At 60.3% G+C, this 21,308-nt stretch overlaps 1 protein-coding gene across 1 annotated transcript in view; it reads right to left on the bottom strand.

The window, feature by feature from the left end:
* FANCD2 (FA complementation group D2) overlaps window positions 1-21,308 on the bottom strand; it is a 149,163-nt gene that overhangs the window by 87,291 nt on the left and 40,564 nt on the right. Inside the window, 16 exon segments of the mRNA XM_072131570.1 lie at window positions 1,440-1,568; window positions 1,643-1,753; window positions 2,048-2,182; window positions 3,277-3,386; window positions 8,950-9,048; window positions 10,434-10,542; window positions 10,851-10,966; window positions 11,061-11,161; window positions 11,318-11,455; window positions 11,526-11,591; window positions 13,432-13,559; window positions 15,418-15,457; window positions 17,268-17,421; window positions 17,424-17,445; window positions 17,662-17,762; window positions 18,963-19,095. Coding sequence (XP_071987671.1) covers window positions 1,440-1,568; window positions 1,643-1,753; window positions 2,048-2,182; window positions 3,277-3,386; window positions 8,950-9,048; window positions 10,434-10,542; window positions 10,851-10,966; window positions 11,061-11,161; window positions 11,318-11,455; window positions 11,526-11,591; window positions 13,432-13,559; window positions 15,418-15,457; window positions 17,268-17,421; window positions 17,424-17,445; window positions 17,662-17,762; window positions 18,963-19,095 — 1,692 coding nt within the window.

The following is a 21,308-nucleotide window of genomic DNA, read 5'->3' as shown; positions in this document are numbered from 1 at the left end:
TCTCCTCCTATACACATGTAATAGACACAGACATCAGCTACACAAGTACCTGACATGTTTTCTCCTCCTATACACATGTGAGACACAGACATCAGCTACACAAGTATCTGACATGTTCTCTCCTCCTATACACATGTGAGACACAGACATCAGTTACACAAGTACCTGACATGTTCTCTCCTCCTATACACATGTGATATATACAGACATCAGCTACACAAGTACCTGACATGTTCTCTCCTCCTATACACATGTAGGAGACACAGACATCAGCTACACAAGTGCCTGACATGTTCTCTCCTCCTATACACATGTGAGAGACAGACATCAGCTACACAAGTACCTGACATGTTCTCTCCTCCTATACACATGCGAGACACAGACATCAGCTACACAAGTACCTGACATGTTCTCTCCTCCTATACACATGTGAGACACAGACATCAGCTACACAAGTACCTGACATGTTCTCTCCTCCTATACACGTGTGTGACACAGACATCAGCTACACAAGTACCTGACATGTTCTCTCCTCCTATACACATGTGAGACACAGACATCAGCTACACAAGTACCTCACATGTTCTCTCCTCCTATACACATGTGAGAGACACAGACATCAGCTACACAAGTACCTGACATGTTCTCTCCTCCTATACACATGTGATAGACACAGACATCATCTACACAAGTACCTGACATGTTCTCTCCTCCTATACACATGTGAGAGACACAGACATCAGCTACACAAGTACCTAACATGTTCTCTCCTCCTATACACATGTGAGACACAGACATCAGCTACACAAGTACCTGACATGTTCTCTCCTCCTATACACATGTAGGAGACACAGACATCAGCTACACAAGTGCCTGACATGTTCTCTCCTCCTATACACAAGTGATAGACACAGACATCAGCTACACAAGTACCTGACATGTTCTCTCCTCCTATACACATGTGAGAGACATAGACATCAGCTACACAAGTACCTGGCATGTTCTCTCCTCCTATACACATGTGAGACATAGACATCAGCTACACAAGTACCTGACATGTCCTCACCTCCTATCCACATGTAATAGACACAGACATCAGCTACACAAGTACCTGACATATTCTCTCCTCCTATACACGTGTGAGACACAGACATCAGCTACACAAGTACCTGACATATTCTCTCCTCCTATACACATGTGAGAGACACAGACATCAGCTACACAAGTACCTGACATGTTCTCTCCCCCTGATAGCGGGGTCAACTTCTCTCCTGTCCCAGCCACAACCTCACACTCCATGTGTCGCCGTTATCCGGATAATAAATCTTTTAAAAAATCTCGAACCCCAAATATATTCAAACCACAGACTATCACAGGCCCCTCTATAACTTCCTAGAGGACACCCCCAACCATCACAGCGCAGGGCAGAGAGGTGTCACCTGGAAGTAGTTGTGCATGTTCTCCACGTGGTTGCACAGCGGGTCCAGAAGAGCCACCACCACTTGTGCCACCTGCTGCGGCGTCTTCTGGTGCAGCCGTGAGAACTCGTCTCTCTTGGTGTTCTTCACCTACACAACATGAGGGATGATGAGACCGAGGACGTCACTGAGCATCAGGACGAGCGGCCGAGCATGGACCGTACCTTCAGTAAGAGCGACGTCCTGGTGGCGCTGAGAATGTGCGCGGTTTTACGGGATAAGTCGTCCAGGAGAAAGGCGAGTTCTGCCGGGCCCAGCTGCACCACCTCAGTAGCCTGCAGGATGCCAAGCAGAGAAGGAACCAGTGCTGACCAGGTGTGTGGAGGCAATAGGGGGCCCGCCCCCCGGGGGACGAGAGGGGGGACGAGAGGGGGGACAAGAGGGGCCCGCCCCCCGGGGGACAAGAGGGGCCCGCCCCCCGGGGGACAAGAGAGGGGGGACAGCACTGGGGTGTGACCAGGTCTGTGGAGGCAATAGGGGGCCCGCCCCCCGGGGGACGAGAGGGGGGACAAGAGGGGCCCGCCCCCCGGGGGACAAGAGAGGGGGGACAGCACTGTACTAGGACTTACCTTGGTGCACATATTAGAGTCCAGCACTGAGCGGGTGACCAGGCCGCTGCGCAGAACCGTAAACACATCGACATCGAGCTCCCGAAAGAAGCAGCGGAAGCCGCCGAGGCTGATGGGAGGCCGGACACACTCGTCCTACAGCAACAAGAGCCTCATGTTACACACAGACCAATGGCGGGATGTACCATCCGTACCCAAGCCTATGGGGGCCCCTGCCTTCTCCACCCCACCCCGGGGGCCCCTGCCTGCTCCACCCCACCCCACCCGGGGGGCCCCTGCCTCCTCCACCCCACCCCACCCCACCCGGGGGGCCCCTGCCTCCTCCACCCCACCCCACCCCACCCGGGGGGCCCCTGCCTCCTCCACCCCACCCCACCCCACCCCACCCGGGGGGCCCCTGCCTCCTCCACCCCACCCCACCCCACCCGGGGGGCCCCTGCCTCCTCCACCCCACCCCACCCGGGGGGCCCCTGCCTCCTCCACCCCACCCCACCCGGGGGGCCCCTGCCTGCTCCACCCCACCCGGGGGGCCCCTGCCTGCTCCACCCCACCCCGGGGGCCCCTGCCTGCTCCACCCCACCCCACCCCGGGGGCCCCTGCCTGCTCCACCCCACCCCGGGGGCCCCTGCCTCCTCCACCCCACCCCGGGGGCCCCTGCCTCCTCCACCCAACCCCACCCCACCCCGGGGGCCCCTGCCTCCTCCACCCAACCCCACCCCACCCCGGGAGCCCCTGCCTCCTCCACCCCACCCCGGGGGCCCCTGCCTCCTCCACCCAACCCCACCCCACCCCGGGAGCCCCTGCCTCCTCCACCCAACCCCACCCCACCCCGGGGGCCCCTGCCTCCTCCACCCCACCCCGGGGGCCCCTGCCTCCTCCACCCCACCCCACCCCGGGGGCCCCTGCCTGCTCCACCCCACCCCACCCCGGGGGCCCCTGCCAGCTCCACCCCACCCCACGGGCCCCTGCCTGCTCCACCCCACCCCGGGGGCCCCTGCCTCCTCCACCCCACCCCGGGGGCCCCTGCCTCCTCCACCCCACCCCGGGGGCCCCTGCCTCCTCCACCCAACCCCACCCCACCCCGGGAGCCCCTGCCTCCTCCACCCAACCCCACCCCACCCCGGGGGCCCCTGCCTCCTCCACCCCACCCCACCCCGGGGGCCCCTGCCTCCTCCACCCCACCCCACCCCGGGGGCCCCTGCCTCCTCCACCCCACCCCGGGGCCCTACCTTCTCTGCCTGGCTCTTCTGGGTCTCTTGTGGCACAGACTCCAGTTGCTCCTCAATCTGCGAGGTCTCAGCCGATGAGTCCTTTCCAGCTCCCAGCGGACGCTTTTTTCCTATAACACACACACGAGGCTGCAGCACATCTCCCCCAATCCCTGTATAATACACACACACACACGAGGCTGCAGCACATCTCCCCCAATCCCTGTATAATACACACACACACACGAGGCTGCAGCACATCTCCCCCAATCCCTGTATAATACACACACACACACACGAGGCTGCAGCACATCTCCCCCAATCCCTGTATAATACACACACACACACGAGGCTGCAGCACATCTCCCCCAATCACTGTATAATACACACACGAGGCTGCAGCACATCTCCCCCAATCCCTGTATAATACACACACGAGGCTGCAGCACATCTCCCCCAATCCCTGTATAATACACACACACACACGAGGCTGCAGCACATCTCCCCCAATCCCTGTATAATACACACACACACGAGGCTGCAGCACATCTCCCCCAATCCCTGTATAATACACACACACACACAAGGCTGCAGCACATCTCCCCCAATCCCTGTATAATACACACACACACGAGGCTGCAGCACATCTCCCCCAATCACTGTATAATACACACACGAGGCTGCAGCACATCTCCCCCAATCCCTGTATAATACACACACACACACGAGGCTGCAGCACATCTCCCCCAATCCCTGTATAATACACACACACACACACGAGGCTGCAGCACATCTCCCCCAATCCCTGTATAATACACACACACGAGGCTGCAGCACATCTCCCCCAATCCCTGTATAATACACACACACACGAGGCTGCAGCACATCTCCCCCAATCCCTGTATAATACACACACACGAGGCTGCAGCACATCTCCCCCAATCCCTGTATAATACACACACACACGAGGCTGCAGCACATCTCCCCCAATCCCTGTATAATACACACACACACACGAGGCTGCAGCACATCTCCCCCAATCCCTGTATAATACACAAACACACACACACGAGGCTGCAGCACATCTCCCCCAATCCCTGTATAATACACACACACACACACACGAGGCTGCAGCACATCTCCCCCAATCCCTGTATAATACACACACACACGAGGCTGCAGCACATCTCCCCCAATCCCTGTATAATACACACACACGAGGCTGCAGCACATCTCCCCCAATCCCTGTATAATACACACACACACGAGGCTGCAGCACATCTCCTCCAATCCCTGTATAATACACACACGAGGCTGCAGCACATCTCCCCCAATCCCTGTATAATACACACACACACACGAGGCTGCAGCACATCTCCCCCAATCCCTGTATAATACACACACACGAGGCTGCAGCACATCTCCCCCAATCCCTGTATAATACACACACACACACACGAGGCTGCAGCACATCTCCCCCAATCCCTGTATAATACACACACATGAGGCTGCAGCACATCTCCCCCAATCCCTGTATAATACACACACATGAGGCTGCAGCACATCTCCCCCAATCCCTGTATAATACACACACACACGAGGCTGCAGCACATCTCCCCCAATCCCTGTATAATACACACACACACGAGGCTGCAGCACATCTCCCCCAATCCCTGTATAATACACACACACACGAGGCTGCAGCACATCTCCCCCAATCCCTGTATAATACACAAACACACACACACGAGGCTGCAGCACATCTCCCCCAATCCCTGTATAATACACACACACACACACCGAGGCTGCAGCACATCTCCCCCAATCCCTGTATAATACACACACACACGAGGCTGCAGCACATCTCCTCCAATCCCTGTATAATACACACACGAGGCTGCAGCACATCTCCCCCAATCCCTGTATAATACACACACGAGGCTGCAGCACATCTCCCCCAATCCCTGTATAATACACACACGAGGCTGCAGCACATCTCCCCCAATCCCTGTATAATACACACACGAGGCTGCAGCACATCTCCCCCAATCCCTGTATAATACACACACACGAGGCTGCAGCACATCTCCCCCAATCCCTGTATAATACACACACACACGAGGCTGCAGCACATCTCCCCCAATCCCTATATAATACACACACACACGAGGCTGCAGCACATCTCCCCCATTCCCTGTATAATACACACACACATGAGGCTGCAGCACATCTCCCCCAATCCCTGTATAATACACACACACGAGGCTGCAGCACATCTCCCCCAATCCCTGTATAATACACACACGAGGCTGCAGCACATCTCCCCCAATCCCTGTATAATACACACACGAGGCTGCAGCACATCTCCCCCAATCCCTGTATAATACACACACACGAGGCTGCAGCACATCTCCCCCAATCCCTGTATAATACACACACGAGGCTGCAGCACATCTCCCCCAATCCCTGTATAATACACACACACACGAGGCTGCAGCACATCTCCCCCAATCCCTGTATAATACACACACACATGAGGCTGCAGCACATCTCCCCCAATCCCTGTATAATACACACACGAGGCTGCAGCATATCTCCCCCAATCCCTGTATAATACACACACACGAGGCTGCAGCACATCTCCCCCAATCCCTGTATAAAACACACACGAGGCTGCAGCACATCTCCCCCAATCCCTGTATAATACACACACACGAGGCTGCAGCACATCTCCCCCAATCCCTGTATAATACACACACACGAGGCTGCAGCACATCTCCCCCATTCCCTGTATAATACACACATACACACACGAGGCTGCAGCACATCTCCCCCATTCCCTGTATAATACACACACACACGAGGCTGCAGCACATCTCCCCCAATCCCTGTATAATACACACACACGAGGCTGCAGCACATCTCCCCCAATCCCTATATAATACACACACACGAGGCTGCAGCACATCTCCCCCAATCCCTGTATAATACACACACACACGAGGCTGCAGCACATCTCCCCCAATCCCTGTATAATACACACACACACACGAGGCTGCAGCACATCTCCCCCAATCCCTGTATAATACACACACACACGAGGCTGCAGCACATCTCCCCCATTCCCTGTATAATACACACACACACGAGGCTGCAGCACATCTCCCCCAATCCCTGTATAATACACACACGAGGCTGCAGCACATCTCCCCCAATCCCTGTATAACACACACACGAGGCTGCAGCACATCTCCCCCAATCCCTGTATAATACACACACAAGGCTGCAGCACATCTCCCCCAATCCCTGTATAATACACACACAAGGCTGCAGCACATCTCCCCCAATCCCTGTATAATACACACACACGAGGCTGCAGCACATCTCCCCCAATCCCTGTATAATACACACACGAGGCTGCAGCACATCTCCCCCAATCCCTGTATAATACACACACGAGGCTGCAGCACATCTCCCCCATCCCTGTATAATACACACACACGAGGCTGCAGCACATCTCCCCCAATCCCTGTATAAAACACACACGAGGCTGCAGCACATCTCCCCCATCCCTGTATAATACACACACACGAGGCTGCAGCACATCTCCCCCAATCCCTGTATAAAACACACACGAGGCTGCAGCACATCTCCCCCAATCCCTGTATAATACACACACGAGGCTGCAGCACATCTCCCCCATCCCTGTATAATACACACACACGAGGCTGCAGCACATCTCCCCCAATCCCTGTATAATACACACACACACGAGGCTGCAGCACATCTCCCCCAATCCCTGTATAATACACACACACACGAGGCTGCAGCACATCTCCCCCAATCCCTGTATAATACACACACACACACGAGGCTGCAGCACATCTCCCCCAATCCCTGTATAATACACACACGAGGCTGCAGCACATCTCCCCCAATCCCTGTATAATACACACACGAGGCTGCAGCACATCTCCCCCAATCCCTGTATAATACACACACGAGGCTGCAGCACATCTCCCCCAATCCCTGTACAATACACACACGAGGCTGCAGCACATCTCCCCCAATCCCTGTACAATACACACACACGAGGCTGCAGCACATCTCCCCCAATCCCTGTATAATACACACACACGAGGCTGCAGCACATCTCCCCCAATCCCTGTATAATACACACACACACGAGGCTGCAGCACATCTCCCCCAATCCCTGTATAATACACACACGAGGCTGCAGCACATCTCCCCCATTCCCTGTATAATACACACACACACGAGGCTGCAGCACATCTCCCCCATTCCCTGTATAATACACACACACACACGAGGCTGCAGCACATCTCCCCCATTCCCTGTATAATACACACACGAGGCTGCAGCACACTCCCCCATTCCCTGTATAATACACACACACACGAGGCTGCAGCACATCTCCCCCAATCCCTGTATAATACACACACACACACACGAGGCTGCAGCACATCTCCCCCAATCCCTGTATAATACACACACGAGGCTGCAGCACATCTCCCCCATCCCTGTATAATACACACACGAGGCTGCAGCACATCTCCCCCAATCCCTGTATAATACACACACGAGGCTGCAGCACATCTCCCCCAATCCCTGTATAATACACACACACACACGAGGCTGCAGCACATCTCCCCCAATCCCTGTATAATACACACACGAGGCTGCAGCACATCTCCCCCATTCCCTGTATAATACACACACACACGAGGCTGCAGCACATCTCCCCCATTCCCTGTATAATACACACACACACGAGGCTGCAGCACATCTCCCCCATTCCCTGTATAATACACACACGAGGCTGCAGCACACCTCCCCCATTCCCTGTATAATACACACACACACGAGGCTGCAGCACATCTCCCCCAATCCCTGTATAATACACACACACACACACGAGGCTGCAGCACATCTCCCCCAATCCCTGTATAATACACACACGAGGCTGCAGCACATCTCCCCAATCCCTGTATAATACACACACGAGGCTGCAGCACATCTCCCCCAATCCCTGTATAATACACACACGAGGCTGCAGCACATCTCCCCCAATCCCTGTACAATACACACACGAGGCTGCAGCACATCTCCCCCAATCCCTGTACAATACACACACACGAGGCTGCAGCACATCTCCCCCAATCCCTGTATAATACACACACACGAGGCTGCAGCACATCTCCCCCAATCCCTGTATAATACACACACGAGGCTGCAGCACATCTCCCCCAATCCCTGTACAATACACACACGAGGCTGCAGCACATCTCCCCCAATCCCTGTACAATACACACACACGAGGCTGCAGCACATCTCCCCAATCCCTGTATAATACACACACACGAGGCTGCAGCACATCTCCCCCAATCCCTGTATAATACACACACGAGGCTGCAGCACATCTCCCCCAATCCCTGTATAATACACACACGAGGCTGCAGCACATCTCCCCCATTCCTGTATAATACACACACACACGAGGCTGCAGCACATCTCCCCCATTCCCTGTATAATACACACACACACACGAGGCTGCAGCACATCTCCCCCATTCCCTGTATAATACACACACGAGGCTGCAGCACACCTCCCCCATTCCCTGTATAATACACACACACACGAGGCTGCAGCACATCTCGCATGTTGTGGCTTTACCTTTCCTCGCCCTCTTGGTGCCGGCTGCAGGTATTGGCGCAGGCGCTGCCACCACTTCACCATCAAAACGGGCGCATGGAGGAACGTAACCCGGACAAGCTGCTGAGGGGAAGGAGGGCGAACGTGAGAAGGGGCACACGGGGGGGGGGGGGGGGGAGAGATAGGAGGGGGGCACACAGGGGGGGCGGAGACATAGGAGGGGGGCACACAGGGGGGGCGGAGACATAGGAGGGGGGCACACAGGGGGGGCGGAGACATAGGAGGGGGGCACACAAGGGGGGCGGAGACATAGGAGGGGGGCACACAGGGGGGGCGGAGACATAGGAGGGGGGCACACAGGGGGGCGGAGACATAGGAGGGGGGCACACAGGGGGGGCGGAGACATAGGAGGGGGGCACACAGGGGGGGGGGTCGACATAGGAGGGGGGCACACAGGGGGGGGGGGAAGAGATAGGAGGGGGGCACACAGGGGGGGCGGGAGACATAGGAGGGGGGCACACAGGGGGGGGGGAGAGAAAGGAGGGGGGCACACAGGGGGGGGGGGGAGAAAGGAGGGGGGCACACAGGGGGGGCGAGACATAGGCCCCCGTGAGGGGGCACACGGGGGGCGACATAGGAGGGGGACACACAGGGGGGGGGGGGAGAGAAAGGAGGGGGGCACACGGGGTGGGGGGGCAACATAGGAGGGGGCACACGGTGGGGGGCGACATAGGGGGGCACACGGGGGGGCGACATAGGAGGGGGCACACGACATAGGAGGGGGGCGACACGGGGGGGGGCGACATAGGAGGGGGCACACGACATAGGAGGGGGCACACGACATAGGAGGGGGGCACACGACATAGGAGGGGGGACATAGGAGGGGGGCACACGACATAGGAGGGGGCACACGACATAGGAGGGGGGCACACGACATAGGAGGGGGGACATAGGAGGGGGGCACACGACATAGGAGGGGGCACACGACATAGGAGGGGGCACACGACATAGGAGGGGGCACACGACATAGGAGGGGGGCACACGACATAGGAGGGGGGCACACGACATAGGAGGGGGGCACACGACATAGGAGGGGGGCACACGGACATAGGAGGGGGGCACACGACATAGGAGGGGGGCACACGACATAGGAGGGGGGCACACGACATAGGAGGGGGGCACACGACATAGGAGGGGGGCACACGACATAGGAGGGGGGCACACGACATAGGAGGGGGCACACGACATAGGAGGGGGGCACACGACATAGGAGGGGGGCACACGACATAGGAGGGGGGCACACGACATAGGAGGGGGGCACACGACATAGGAGGGGGGCACACGACATAGGAGGGGGGCACACGACATAGGAGGGGGGCACACGACATAGGAGGGGGGCACACAGGGGGGGGCGACATAGGAGGGGTCACACCACATAGGAGGGGTCACACCACATAGGAGGGGGCACACAGGGGCAGAGGCACCGGGGGGAGGTGGTGTAATACCGGACAGACACTTCTCCAGGACAGAGCGCAGCCATGTGATGTTCTGCAGCCGCCGCAGCACCTTCCCCTTTATGTCAGCATTCGGTTGCTTACAAAAGGCGTTGACTACCTGCAGGGAACAGATAGTCAGTCGGGAGGTCCAGCTGGACGTGGCGCATGCTGGGGGTCAGTCGGCTGGACGTGGCGCATGCTGGGGGTCAGTCGGCTGGACGTGGCGCATGCTGGGGGGCAGTCGGCTGGACGTGGCGCATGCTGGGGGGCAGTCGGCTGGACGTGGCGCATGCTGGGGGTCAGTCGGCTGGACGTGGCGCATGCTGGGGGTCAGTCGGCTGGACGTGGCGCATGCTGGGGGTCAATCGGCTGGACGTGGCACTTGGGGTGCTACATATTAGGGCTCCTTCCCCGGGGGTCACTTACCTCTATGAACCAGTTAATAGCCAGGAAGAGGAGGGAGCAGAGGAAGTCGCGCTCGGGTCTGGACAGAGAATCCACTTTATCCATCACGTCCAGGTCTGTCAGGTAAAGCGGACAACCTGCAAGACACCAGGAAGCAAATCCGAGACCTCGCCCACAGAGCTGACAATCAGAGAACCAATCAGAATACAGAGATGGGGACACAGGACTCACCCAACAAGGCGTCAATCTCATCCAGATTCCCATCAAATTCATCTTCTATACAGAGACGGAGCAGGCGGAAGAAGGGGCACAGGCAGAGGGGAGACACCAGGCTGTGGGGGGCAAGGGGTCCCGAGTCAGGGCCAGGGGTCCCGAGCCAGGGCCAGGGGTCCCGAGCCAGGGCAAGAGGTCACCCCCCGTGCACACACAGAGCCCACCATCCAGCGATCCGTCCACTCCCCACCACCAGTACAGGACACGTTACTCACCGCCCTTCTCCCGTGGTCGGGGCAGATCCTTTCCGGCCCAGGTCCTGCGACAGCAGTGGGAGGAGGTTGATGACTACAAGACTCTGACTCTCATCATCCTCCAGGTTATACATGGCTCTTACCGGGAAGAGGTGAGTCCTGAGCAGAGAGCATGCGCCTTACAGCCTGCAGGTTATAGGACCAGACACGTGGCACGTGCTGCACTCACCCGTCCACTGCCTGCTCCAGATCCACCACGTAATCGTCCTGAAAGTCTTCCACCACCGTCTTCCCTCAGGTGTTCCTGCAGCAGACCAGACGACATCACTGACCGGCAGAGCACAGAGGGGGCAACTAGTGGGGGCAACTAGTGGGGGCAACTAGTGAAATAGACTCAAGGCGCCACGTGGCCCCTGCTAAAGGAAACCCCCAACGACCGACCCCATACAGGAAAATAAACAGCCGGCAGGCTGCGGGCCCCGGCTCCTCTATAGCTGTCAGGCTGCGGGCCCCGGCTCCTCTATAGCTGTCAGGCTGTGGCCCCGGCTCCTCTATAGCTGTCAGGCTGCGGGCCCCGGCTCCTCTATAGCTGTCAGGCTGCGGGCCCCGGCTCCTCTATAGCTGGCAGGCTGTGGCCCCGGCTCCTCTATAGCTGTCAGGCTGTGGCCCCGGCTCCTCTATAGCTGGCAGGCTGTGGCCCCGGCTCCTCTATAGCTGGCAGGCTGTGGCCCCGGCTCCTCTATAGCTGTCAGGCTGCGGGCCCCGGCTCCTCTATAGCTGGCAGGCTGCGGGCCCCGGCTCCTCTATAGCTGGCAGGCTGCGGGCCCCGGCTCCTCTATAGCTGTCAGGCTGTGGCCCCGGCTCCTCTATAGCTGGCAGGCTGCGGGCCCCGGCTCCTCTATAGCTGTCAGGCTGCGGGCCCCGGCTCCTCTATAGCTGTCAGGCTGCGGGCCCCGGCTCCTCTATAGCTGTCAGGCTGCGGGCCCCGGCTCCTCTATAGCTGTCAGGCTGTGGCCCCGGCTCCTCTATAGCTGTCAGACTGCGGGCCCCGGCTCCTCTATAGCTGTCAGGCTGTGGCCCCGGCTCCTCTATAGCTGTCAGACTGCGGGCCCCGGCTCCTCTATAGCTGTCAGGCAGCGGGCCCCGGCTCCTCTATAGCTGTAAGGCTGCGGGCCCCGGCTCCTCTATAGCTGTCAGGCTGCGGGCCCCGGCTCCTCTATAGCTGTCAGGCTGCGGGCCCCGGCTCCTCTATAGCTGGCAGGCTGTGGCCACGGCTCCTCTATAGCTGGCAGGCTGTGGCCACGGCTCCTCTATAGCTGGCAGGCTGCGGGCCCCGGCTCCTCTATAGCTGGCAGGCTGTGGCCACGGCTCCTCTATAGCTGGCAGGCTGTGGCCACGGCTCCTCTATAGCTGGCAGGCTGTGGCCACGGCTCCTCTATAGCTGGCAGGCTGTGGCCACGGCTCCTCTATAGCTGTCAGGCTGCGGGCCCCGGCTCCTCTATAGCTGTCAGGCTGTGGCCCCGGCTCCTCTATAGCTGTCAGGCTGCGGGCCCCGGCTCCTCTATAGCTGTCAGGCTGTGGCCCCGGCTCCTCTATAGCTGGCAGGCTGTGGCCCCGGCTCCTCTATAGCTGGCAGGCTGTGGCCCCGGCTCCTCTATAGCTGTCAGGCTGCGGGCCCCGGCTCCTCTATAGCTGGCAGGCTGTGGCCACGGCTCCTCTATAGCTGCCAGGCTGCGGGCCCCGGCTCCTCTATAGCTGGCAGGCTGTGGCCCCGGCTCCTCTATAGCTGGCAGGCTGTGGCCCCGGCTCCTCTATAGCTGGCAGGCTGCGGGCCCCGGCTCCTCTATAGCTGTCAGGCTGCGGGCCCCGGCTCCTCTATAGCTGGCAGGCTGTGGCCCCGGCTCCTCTATAGCTGGCAGGCTGTGGCCCCGGCTCCTCTATAGCTGGCAGGCTGTGGCCCCGGCTCCTCTATAGCTGGCAGGCTGTGGCCCCGGCTCCTCTATAGCTGGCAGGCTGTGGCCCCGGCTCCTCTATAGCTGTCAGGCTGCGGGCCCCGGCTCCTCTATACCTGTCAGGCTGTGGCCCCGGCTCCTCTATACCTGTCAGGCTGTGGCCCCGGCTCCTCTATAGCCGCTAGTCTTACCATGACCTGAGGTTCCAGGCTCTTCCCCGGCACCAGATCCGCAAGTTCATCGTAGTAGAAAGCGGCAGAAAGCGGCGACTGCTCACAACACGAACGAGCCAACTCCAGCAGAGAGGTCACCTGCGGGGTCATACACCGGGTCACAGGTCACATGTATATACACCGGGTCACAGGTCACATGTATATACACCGGGTCACAGGTCACTTGTATATACACACAGCTAGAGCCGGATCACTACATGTATATACACACAGCTAGAGCCGGATCACTACATGTATATACACACAGCTAGAGCCGGATCACTACATGTATATACACACAGCTAGAGCCGGATCACTACATGTATATACACACAGCTAGAGCCGGATCACTACATGTATATACACACAGCTAGAGCCGGATCACTACATGTATATACACACAGCTAGAGCCGGATCACTACATGTATATACACACAGCGAGAGCCGGATCACTACATGTATATATACACAGCGAGAGCCGGATCACTACATGTATATACACACAGCTAGAGCCGGATCACTACATGTATATACACACAGCTAGAGCCGGATCACTACATGTATATACACACAGCTAGAGCCGGATCACTACATGTATATACACACAGCTAGAGCCGGATCACTACATGTATATACACACCGCTAGAGCCGGATCACTACATGTATATACACACAGCTAGAGCCGGATCACTACATGTATATACACACAGCTAGAGCCGGATCACTACATGTATATACACACAGCGAGAGTCGGATCACTACATGTATATACACACAGCTAGAGCCGGGTCACTACATGTATATACACACAGCTAGAGCCGGATCACTACATGTATATACACACAGCTAGAGCCGGATCACTACATGTATATACACACAGCTAGAGCCGGGTCACTACATGTATATACACACAGCTAGAGCCGGGTCACTACATGTATATACACACAGCTAGAGCCGGGTCACTACATGTATATACACACAGCTAGAGCCGGGTCACTACATGTATATACACACAGCTAGAGCCGGATCACTACATGTATATACACACAGCTAGAGCCGGATCACTACATGTATATACACACAGCTAGAGCCGGATCACTACATGTATATACACACAGCTAGAGCCGGATCACTACATGTATATACACACAGCTAGAGCCGGGTCACTACATGTATATACACACAGCTAGAGCCGGGTCACTACATGTATATACACACAGCTAGAGCCGGGTCACTACATGTATATACACACAGCTAGAGCCGGATCACTACATGTATATACACACAGCTAGAGCCGGATCACTACATGTATATACACACAGCTAGAGCCGGATCACTACATGTATATACACACAGCGAGAGTCGGATCACTACATGTATATACACACAGCTAGAGCCGGATCACTACATGTATATACACACAGCTAGAGCCGGATCACTACATGTATATACACACAGCTAGAGCCGGATCACTACATGTATATACACACAGCTAGAGCCGGATCACTACATGTATATACACACAGCTAGAGCCGGATCACTACATGTATATACACACAGCGAGAGCCGGATCACTACATGTATATATACACAGCGAGAGCCGGATCACTACATGTATATACACACAGCTAGAGCCGGATCACTACATGTATATACACACAGCGAGAGCCGGATCACTACATGTATATACACACAGCTAGGGCCGGATCACTACATGTATATACACACAGCTAGAGCCGGATCACTACATGTATATACACACAGCTAGAGCCGGATCACTACATGTATATACACACAGCTAGAGCCGGATCACTACATGTATATACACACAGCTAGACCCGGATCACTACATGTATATACACACAGCTAGAGCCGGATCACTACATGTATATACACACAGCTAGACCCGGATCAATAGGGTTCTGGTATCGCCCACATAACTATATAGAGGACTCACCTGGCGGAGGACGCTCACAGCCAGCGCTTCTGACGATCTCCTGGAGATACAATATAATACATTATAGCACTGGGGGATAGAGCTATACAGAGGGCCAGGCCTCCGGGGGGAGCTATACAGAGGGCCAGGCCCTACGGGGGGGGGGAGCTATACAGAGGGACAGGCCCTTTGGAGGGGAGAGCTATACAGAGGGCCAGGCCTCCCGGGGAGAGCCATACAGAGGGCCAGGCCTCCGGGGGGGGGGGAGCTATACAGAGGGCCAGGCCTCCGGGGGAGAGCTATACAGAGGGCCAGGCCTCCGGGGGGGAGCTATACAGAGGGCCAGGCCTCCGGGGGGGAGCTATACAGAGGGCCAGGCCTCCGGGGGGGAGCTATACAGAGGGCCAGGCCTCCGGGGGGGAGCTATACAGAGGGCCAGGCCTCCGGGGGGGAGCTATACAGAGGGCCAGGCCTCCGGGGGGGAGCTATACAGAGGGCCAGGCCTCCGGGGGGGAGCTATACAGAGGGCCAGGCCTCCGGGGGAGAGCTATACAGAGGGCCAGGCCTCCGGGGGGGAGCTATACAGAGGGCCAGGCCTCCGGGGGGGAGCTATACAGAGGGCCAGGCCTCCGGGGGAGAGCTATACAGAGGGCCAGGCCTCCGGGGGAGAGCTATACAGAGGGCCAGGCCTCCGGGGGAGAGCTATACAGAGGGCCAGGCCTCCGGGGGAGAGCTATACCAGAGGGCCAGGCCCTACGGGGGGGGGGGAGAGCTATACAGAGGGCCAGGCCTCCGGGGGGGGGAGCTATACAGAGGGCCAGGCCCTACGGGGGGGAAAGCTATACAGAGGGCCAGGCCTCCGGGGGGGGGGGGAGCTATACAGAGGGCCAGGCCTCCGGGGGAGAGGAGCTATACAGAGGGCCAGGCCTCCGGGAAGGGGGGAGCTATACAGAGGGCCAGGCCTCCGGGAGAGAGCTATACAGAGGGCCAGGCCTCCGGGGTGGAGCTATACAGAGGGCAAGGCCTCCGGGGGAGAGCTATACAGAGGGCCAGGCCTCCGGGGGAGAGCTATACAGAGGGCCAGGCCTCCGGGGGGGGGGGGTGCTATACAGAGGGCCAGGTCTCCGGGGGGGGGAGCTATACAGAGGGCCAGGCCCTACGGGGGGGGGAGAGCTATACAGAGGGCCAGGCCTCCGGGGGGGGGGGAGCTATACAGAGGGCCAGGCCCTACGGGGGGGGAGAGCTATACAGAGGGCCAGGCCTCCGGGGGAGAGCTATACAGAGGGCCAGGCCTCCGGGGGAGAGCTATACAGAGGGCAAGGCCTCCGGGGGAGAGCTATACAGAGGGCAAGGCCTCCGGGGGGGGCTATACAGAGGGCCAGGCCTCCGGGGGAGAGCGATACAGAGGGCCAGGCCTCCGGGGGGGAGCTATACAGAGGGCCAGGCCTCCGGGGGGGAGCTATACAGAGGGCCAGGCCTCCGGGGGGGAGCTATACAGAGGGCCAGGCCACCGGGGGGAGCTATACAGAGGGCCAGGCCTCCGGGGGAGAGGAGCTATACAGAGGGCCAGGCCTCCGGGGGAGAGGAGCTATACAGAGGGCCAGGCCTCCGGGGGAGAGGAGCTATACAGAGGGCCAGGCCTCCGGGGGGGGGGGGGGCTATACAGAGGGCCAGGCCTCCGGGGGGGGGGGGGGGAGCTATACAGAGGGCCAGGCCTCCGGGAGAGAGGAGCTATACAGAGGGCCAGGCCTCCGGGGGGGGGGGGGGAGCTATACAGAGGGCCAGGCCTCCGGGGGGGGAGCTATACAGAGGGCCAGGCCTCCGGGGGAGAGGAGCTATACAGAGGGCCAGGCCTCCGGGGAGAGCCATACAGAGGGCCAGGCCTCCGGGGGGAAGCTATACAGAGGGCCAGGCCTCCGGTGATTGGGTGACTGACCCGCCACGTGCCCCCATGTGGGGCCACCATCCTCATGGCCCCGATCACCCCGATGCGCTTGTACTTGAGGGCGGGGCTGGACAGCTGCTCCGGATGACGATGTGCAGCTCATCCTATAAGACAAGACGGCAGGCGATGAGGACGGACACTCCGGGGGGATGGCAGGTGGAGCCCCCCACATCAGGACCCCAGCACCACGAGGCCTAGGACTGCAGTGACCAGATGCAAGCACAAGGCGGCAGCACTGAGCAGCCTGAGCCTTCCCCATGTATTTCCTACATCTCGCTGGTCCGACCCAGTCAGTACCACATGATGCGTCCATCCGGTACCTGGATGTGGGCTCCTTCCGGGCTGAATCCCAGAGCGCACAGAATATGGAAGAGTTTGCGGATCTGGAGAGAGTTCAGGTTGTCCATGTGTCTAGAACTCCCTGCAAGACACCAAGAGGCAAGACCCCTAAAGCGCGTGTTACCAGTGCTGGGGGAGGGGGGGCGGGGGGGTTGTGACCAGGGCGCGGGGGGGGGGGGGGGATGTGACCAGGGCTGCTGGGGAGGGGGTGACCAGGGCTGCTGGGGAGGGGGTGACCAGGGCTGCTGGGGAGGGGGTGACCAGGGCTGCTGGGGAGGGGGTGACCAGGCTGTGGTGGTGGGGGTGACCAGGGGCTGCTGGGGTGGGGGTGACCAGGGCTGCTGGGGTGGGGGTGACCAGGGCTGCTGGGGTGGGGGTGACCAGGGCTGCTGGGGTGGGGTGACCAGGGCTGCTGGGGAGGGGTGACCAGGGCTGTGGTGGTGGGGGTGACCAGGCTGGGGGGGGGGTGACCAGGGCTGCTGTGGTGGGGGTGACCAGGGCTGTGGTGGTGGGGGTGACCAGGGCTGGGGAGGGGGTGACCAGGGCTGCTGTGGTGGGAGTGACCAGGGCTGCTGGGGTGGGGGTGACCAGGGCTGTGGTGGTGGGGGTGACCAGGGCTGCTGGGGAGGGGGTGACCAGGGCTGCTGGGGAGGGGGTGACCAGGGCTGCTGGGGTGGGGGTGACCAGGGCTGCTGGGGAGGGGGTGACCAGGGCTGCTGGGGTGGGGGTGACCAGGGCTGTGGTGGGGGTGACCAGGGCTGCTGGGGTGGGGGTGACCAGGGCTGCTGGGGTGGGGGTGACCAGGGCTGCTGGGGAGGGGGTGACCAGGCTGTGGTGGTGGGGTGACCAGGGCTGTGGTGGTGGGGTGACCAGGGCTGCTGTGGTGGGGGTGACCAGGGCTGCTGTGGTGGGGGTGACCAGGGCTGCTGTGGTGGGGGTGACCAGGGCTGCTGGGGTGGGGGTGACCAGGGCTGCTGGGGTGGGGGTGACCAGGGCTGCTGGGGTGGGGGTGACCAGGGCTGCTGGGGAGGGGGTGACCAGGGCTGCTGGGGAGGGGGTGACCAGGGCTGTGGTGGTGGGGGTGACCAGGGCTGGGGGGGGGGGGGGTGACCAGGGCTGCTGGGGAGGGGTGACCAGGGCTGTGGTGGTGGGGGAGGGGGTGACCAGTGTATTGGGGAGTAGGTGACCAGGGTGGTGGTGGTGGTGGTGGGGGGAGTAGGTGACCAGGGTGGTGGTGGGGGGACACATTATATGGACCCCCCCTCCTGAGCGGATCACCCACCTTTATGAAGACGGCATATAGCGCCAGGGCGGGCGCATGAACCGGACACCAGACCAATCATCACATCGAGCGCCGCGTCCACCTCATCCACGTAACCGCTGCACACGTGCGTCACCAGCGCCGCAACCACCTCCTGCAACACAGAACCGGGACACGGGACCTTCACCTCCCCCAGAGGGACAGCAGCAACACACTCACCCCCCCCCCCCCGGGGGGAGGAGCAGCAGCATCACACTCACCCCGGGGGGAGGAGCAGCAGCATCACACTCACCCCGGGGAGGGGGAGGAGCAGCATCACACTCACCCCGGGGAGGGGGAGGAGCAGCAGCATCACACTCACCCCCCCCCCCCCCCCGGGGGGGAGGAGCAGCATCATCACACTCACCCCGGGGAGGAGGAGCAGCAGCATCACACTCACCCCGGGGAGGGGGAGGAGCAGAAGCATCACACTCACCCCGGTGGAGAGGAGCAGCAGCATCACACTCACCCCGGGAGGGGAGGAGCAGCAGCATCACACTCACCCCGGGGAGGGGGAGGAGCAGCAGCATCACACTCACCCTGGGGAGGGGAGGAGCAGCAGCATCACACTCACACCGGGGGAGAGGAGCAGCAGCATCACACTCACCCCGGGGAGAGGGAGGAGCAGCAGCATCACACTCACCCCGGGGGAGAGGGAGGAGCAGCAGCATCACACTCACCCCCCCAGGGGGGAGGAGCAGCAGCATCACACTCACCCCCCCGGGGGGGAGGAGCAGCAGTATCACACTCACCCCCCGGGGGGGAGGAGCAGCAGCATCACACTCACCCCCCCCCCCCTGGGGGGGGGAGGAGCAGCAGCATCACACTCACCCCGGGGAGGAGGAGCAGCAGCATCACACTCACCCCGGGGGGGAGGAGCAGAAGCATCACACTCACCCCGGTGGAGAGGAGCAGCAGCATCACACTCACCCCGGGGGGGGAGGAGCAGCAGCATCACACTCACCCCCGGGGGGAGGAGCAGCAGCATCACACTCACCCCGGGGGGGAGGAGCAGAAGCATCCACTCACACCCCGGTGGAGAGGAGCAGCAGCATCACACTCACCCCGGGGGGGGAGGAGCAGCAGCATCACACTCACCCCGGGGAGGGGGAGGAGCAGCAGCATCACACTCACCCTGGGGAGGGGGGGGAGCAGCAGCATCACACTCACCCCGGGGAGGGGGAGGAGCAGCAGCATCACACTCACCCCGGGGGAGAGGAGCAGCAGCATCACACTCACCCCGGGGAGGGGGAGGAGCAGCAGCATCACACTCACCCCGGGGGGGAGGAGCAGCAGCATCACACTCACCCCCCCCGGGGGGAGGAGCAGCAGCATCACACTCACCCCCCCCCCCGGGGGGGAGGAGCAGCAGCATCACACTCACCCCCTCCGGGGGGGAGGAGCAGCAGCATCACACTCACCCCGGGGAGGGGGAGGAGCAGCAGCATCACACTCACCCCGGGGGAGAGGAGCAGCAGCATCACACTCACCCCGGGGGGAGGAGCAGCAGCATCACACTCACCCCCCCGGGGGGGAGGAGCAGCAGCATCACACTCACCCCCCCGGGGGGGGAGGAGCAGCAGCATCACACTCACCCCACCCCCCCGGGGGGGGAGGAGCAGCAGCATCACACTCACCCCGGGGGAGAGGAGCAGCAGCATCACACTCACCCCGGGGAGGGGGAGGAGCAGCAGCATCACACTCACCCCGGGAGGGGGAGGAGCAGCAGCATCACACTCACCCCGGGGAGGGGGAGGAGCAGCAGCATCACACTCACCCCGGGGAGGGGGAGGAGCAGCAGCATCACACTCACCCCGGGGAGGGGAGGAGCAGCAGCATCACACTCACCCCGGGGAGGGGGAGGAGCAGCAGCATCACACTCACCCCGGGGAGGGGGAGGAGCAGCAGCATCACACTCACCCCGGGGAGGGGGAGGAGCAGCAGCATCACACTCACCCCGGGGAGGGGGAGGAGCAGCAGCATCACACTCACCCCGGGGGAGAGGAGCAGCAGCATCACACTCACCCCGGGGAGGGGGAGGAGCAGCAGCATCACACTCACCCCGGGGGGGAGGAGCAGCAGCATCACACTCACCCCCCCGGGGGGGAGGAGCAGCAGCATCACACTCACCCCCCCGGGGGGGAGGAGCAGCAGCATCACACTCACCCCCCCCCCCCCTGGGGGGGGAGGAGCAGCAGCATCACACTCACCCCCCCCCCTGGGGGGGGAGGAGCAGCAGCATCACACTCACCCCGGGGAGGGGGAGGAGCAGAAGCATCACACTCACCCCGGTGGAGAGGAGCAGCAGCATCACACTCACCCCGGGGG

This window comes from Engystomops pustulosus, unplaced genomic scaffold (genome assembly GCF_040894005.1).
Source record: "Engystomops pustulosus unplaced genomic scaffold, aEngPut4.maternal MAT_SCAFFOLD_93, whole genome shotgun sequence".
Taxonomy (NCBI): domain Eukaryota; kingdom Metazoa; phylum Chordata; class Amphibia; order Anura; family Leptodactylidae; genus Engystomops; species Engystomops pustulosus.
The sequence above is the reverse complement of the archived record's forward strand: the minus strand, read 5'-3'. Positions and strand labels throughout refer to the sequence as shown.